The sequence below is a fragment of the Otolemur garnettii genome, unplaced genomic scaffold, assembly GCF_000181295.1.
Source record: "Otolemur garnettii isolate 467f Iridium unplaced genomic scaffold, OtoGar3 scaffold00209, whole genome shotgun sequence".
Lineage (NCBI taxonomy): Eukaryota > Metazoa > Chordata > Mammalia > Primates > Galagidae > Otolemur > Otolemur garnettii.
The window spans coordinates 786,213-790,555 of record NW_003852604.1 but is presented as its reverse complement, the minus strand read 5'-3'; the positions used below and the strand labels follow the sequence as shown (position 1 = coordinate 790,555).

Genomic DNA, 4,343 nt, shown 5'->3' with positions numbered 1-4,343 from the left:
AACCCACCAGCTCAGGTGTATGTGGCTGGCGCCTTTGCCACTTGAGTTATAGGTGCTGAGCCTTTTTTTCTTTTTTTTGAGACACAGTCTCACTATGTGGCCCTCAGTAGAGTGCTATGGCGTCACAGCTCACAGCATCCTCAAACTCTTGGGCTTAAGCAGTTCTCTTGCCTCAGCCCCCCCAAGTAGCCCACCACAGTCTCACTATGTGACCCTCAGTAGAGTGCCATGGCATCACAGCTCACAGCATCCTCAAACTCTTGGGCTTAAGCAGTTCTCTTGCTAGCCCACCACAACGCCCAGCTATTTTTTGGTTGTAGTTACCATTGTTGTTTGGCAGGCCCAGGCTGGATTCGAACCCACCAGCTCCAGTTTATGTGGCCAGCGCCTTAGCCACTTAGCTACAGGTGCCGATCCAGTATGCTAATTTTCTTTCCTGAGATACCCTCACCATGATTTCTGGGCTTATGTTTTCTCAGCTCATATAGTTATCTCTCACTTTCAAAATTTACCTGCCATTTCAAAGACAAAAAAACAAATTAGTTACAACTGTACCTCTGAAATGTATTATCTCCCCTACAGGGATCTGATCCGTGAACCCTAGAAGGTTTGTTAAGAGACTACCAACATGTGCTCTCCTGCCAGTCCCAAAATCCTATACAGGAACCCAAGGTTCCTCCGGTTAGCTTTTCTTCAGCTTCATCACCAGCAGCAGAGTGGTGTGTTCTGTGATGTCCTTCTGCAGGCAGAAGGTAAGAGACTGACAGAAACTCAACTGAAAACTCAGCATAGACATGATAAAATGATTGTAGGGCCAGGGAGTGAAGCACAAAACAAGGAAAATGTTACTGCCTTTGACCACTGGGAACTATTTGATAAAAAGTTATTTGTTGGCCGGGTGCAGTGGCTCATGCCTGCAATTCTAGCACTCTGGGAGGCCAAGGCAGGTAGATTGTTGAGCTCATGGGTTTGAGACCCTCCTGAGCAAAAAATCAAGACCCCCTTCTCTACTAAAAATAGAAAAACTGAGGCAAGAGGATTGCTTGATGTCATGAGCTATGACACCATGGCACTTTACCCAGGGCAATAGCCTGAGACTCTGTCTCAAGAAATAAAACTAAAAATCAGAAAAAAAAAAAAAAAAAGCTACTTGTTTCTGGGCAGTTACTATTTAACTGTTTTCAAGAGTAAAGTTGTGTGGCGGTGCCCGTAGCTCAGTGAGTAGGGCGCTGGCCACACATACCAAGGCTGGCAGGTTTGAATCCACCCCAGGCCAGCTAAAACAACAATGACAACTGCAACAAAAAAATCGCCGGGCGTTGTGACAGGCACCTGTATTCCCAGCTACATGGGAGGCTGAGGCAAGAGAATTGCTTGAGCCCAGAAGTTTGAGGTTGCTGTGAGCTGTGATGCCACAGCACTCTACCCAGGGAAAAAAGTGAAATTACGATTATGCATCTTTCTTTTGAAAAATGAAATTGGAGGGCCAGACATGGTGCCTTATGCCTTTAATCCCAGCATCCGGGAAGGGTGAGGTGGGTGGATTGTCTGAGCTCAGGAGTCTGAGACCAGCCTGAGTAAGAGCAAGACCCTGTCTCTAAAAAACAAACAAACAAAAAAAGGTGGGCATTGTGGCAGGTACCTGTAGTCCCAGTTACTTGGGAGACTGAGGCAGGAGGATCGGAAGATCTCTTGAGCCCCAGAGTTTGAGGTTGCTATGAGCTAAAGATGCCAGGGCACTCTACCAAGGGTGACCACGTGAGACTCTCTGAAAAAAAAAATGAAATTAGGGCTGGATGTGGTGGCTCACACCTGTAATCCTAGCACTCTGGGAGGCCAAGGCGGTTAGATTGCTTCAGCTTAGGAGTTTAAGACAGCCTACCCTGTCTCTACCTAAAATAGAAAAATTAGTTGGGCATTGTGGCAGACACCCATAGAGCCAGGTACTCAGGGAAGCTGAGGCAGGAAGATCACCTGAACCCAGGAGTTTGAGGTTGTTGTGAGCAAGGATAACCCTTGAGCACTCTACCTTGGGGCAAGAGAGTAAGACTCTGTCTCCAAAAAAATAAAAGAGTAAACATAAAAAATGAAATTAATTGTAAAAGTTTGTAAGCATAGGGTGGCACCCGTGGCTCAGTGGGTAGGGTGCCTGCCCCATATACCGAGGGTGGCAGGTTCAAACCCAGCCCTGACCAAACTGCAACAACAACAAAAAAATAGCTAGGCATTGTGGCGGGTGCCTGTACTCGGGAGACAAAAGAATTGCCTAAGCCCAGGAGTTGGAGGTTGCTGCAAGCTGTGACGCCATGGTACTCTACCAAGGGTGATAGAGTGAGACTGTCTCTGCCAAAAAAAAAAAAAAAAAATTGTAAGCATAGAAATTTTATAAAACATGGATAATCCAATGGGATAATTATGAAGATTGACCTAACATATGTTAAACAGTTAGAAGGATGCTTTTAATATACTAACCATAGGCTCGGTGCCCATAGGTCAGTGGTTAGCACCAGACACATACACTGGGGCTGGTGGGTTCAAACCCATCCTGGGCCTGCTAAACAACAATGACAACTGCAACAAAAAAATAGCTGGACATTGTGGTGGGTGCCTATAGCCCCAGCTACTTGGGAAGCTGAGGCAAGAGAATTGCTTAAGCCTATGAGTTTGAGGTTGCTGTGAGCTGTGACGCCATGGCACTCTACCGGGGTGACATAGTGAGACTTTGTCTCCAAAAAATAAAAAAAATAGAAAAGATGTATATATTAACCATAATGTGTTAGATCAGTGGTTCTCAACCTTCCTAATGCTGTGAACCTTTAATACAGTTCCTGTGGGTCGAGACCCACAGTTTGAGAACCACTGTGTTAGATAATACTATTAAATATTCTCCCAATTTCTTGGGAGAATATTTTCTCCCAACCTATTGCTTGATTTTTAAAAATCTCATATTGATCATTTTTGTTGTTTGCTATTAGAGCTAAAAATATGTAGCTTATTTCCACTCCTTCTCTTCACATTGGTAATGTTAAATCAGCATGAAGTAGTAAAGTAAAAAGCCCAAGATTAGGAGTCAGAGGCTCAGAGTTTCTAGCTTTGTTACTCAGCAACTGTCAAATGAGCAACTAACTTCATCTCTCTGGGGCTCAGTTTCTTCATTTATAAAAAATGATTATGACAGCCGACATTGTGTAGCATGCTATAGTTTCCAAGAGTACATACATGCATATCGTATAGCATCTTACTAGATTATAACAGCCTTGCAAGATAAGTAATGGTTTTATCATTACAATTCTACAGATGAGTGAATTGAGGCCTAAGGGAAAGTGACTTGCCTGTTGGCTCTCTTAGTAAGTGAGGAGCTGAGATTGATTCTTTAATTCAAACTAAAGTATCAGTTGCCTTTTGTATGGCAAATACTGAGCTATCTTAGGCATACAGTATTAATTAAGATAAAGTCCTTCCTCTTAAGGAAATCTTGTAAGGGGAAGACATTCAAATGTCCAGTGCCTTCTTGGAAGGAAACCTTGGAAAGACATTCAAAAGTCTAGTACATTCAGTATATTAAAAATATAATTCGGGGCCCGAGTGCAATGGATTGCTTGAGCTCAGGAGTTTGAGAGCAGCCTGAGCAAGAGTAAGACCCTGTCTCTATCTAAAACAGAAAAATTAGCTAGGCATTGTGGCAGGTGCCTATAATCTCAGATACTTGGGAAGCTGAGGCAAGAGGCCTGCTTGAGCCCAGGAGTTTTGAGATTGCTGAGTTATGATGCCATGGCACTCTACCCAGGACAGTGGAATGAGACTCTTTCAAAAAAAAAAAAAAATATATATATATATATAATGTGTATGTATACACACACACATATAAAAAATTGGTTAAGTGTAGGCTGACTTAACATAAAAGAAGAATATACTGTAGATTTGAAGATGCTGGAGGACAAGGTTTAGGGAACTTTTCTTGGAGAAAATAACCCCTTTGGTAAGGTCTGAGAACAAAAAAAAGTAGGAGGAAGCAAGGAAAGATTTTTCCAGACAAAGAGAACAGAAAGGTGCAGAGGTTCAGAAATGTGACTAAGGTTTTGTAAATTGTTCAGTATGGCTAGAGCACAGAGTCTGTAAGAGGTATATTGATAGCAATCATGTTAGGTATGAAGTGTCATGTAAAGAAAGTAGGTCTTGGCTCGGCGCCTGTGGCTCAAGTGGCTAAGGTGCCAGCCACATACACCTAAGGTGGCGGGTTCGAATCCAGCCTGGACCTGCCAAACAACAATGATGGCTGCAACCAAAAAATAGCTTGGCATTGTGGCGGGCGCCTGTGGTCCCAGCTACTTGGGAGGCAGAGG

General features: G+C 43.5%; 1 protein-coding gene across 1 annotated transcript in view; it reads left to right on the top strand.

Annotated features, from left to right (window-relative positions):
- The first annotated feature begins 628 nt into the window (after window positions 1-628).
- BTBD18 (BTB domain containing 18) overlaps window positions 629-4,343 on the top strand; it is an 8,617-nt gene continuing 4,902 nt past the window's right edge. The window contains exon 1 of the mRNA XM_003801350.1: window positions 629-752. Within this exon, the coding sequence (XP_003801398.1) occupies window positions 629-752 (124 nt within the window). The remainder of the gene's footprint in view (window positions 753-4,343) is intronic.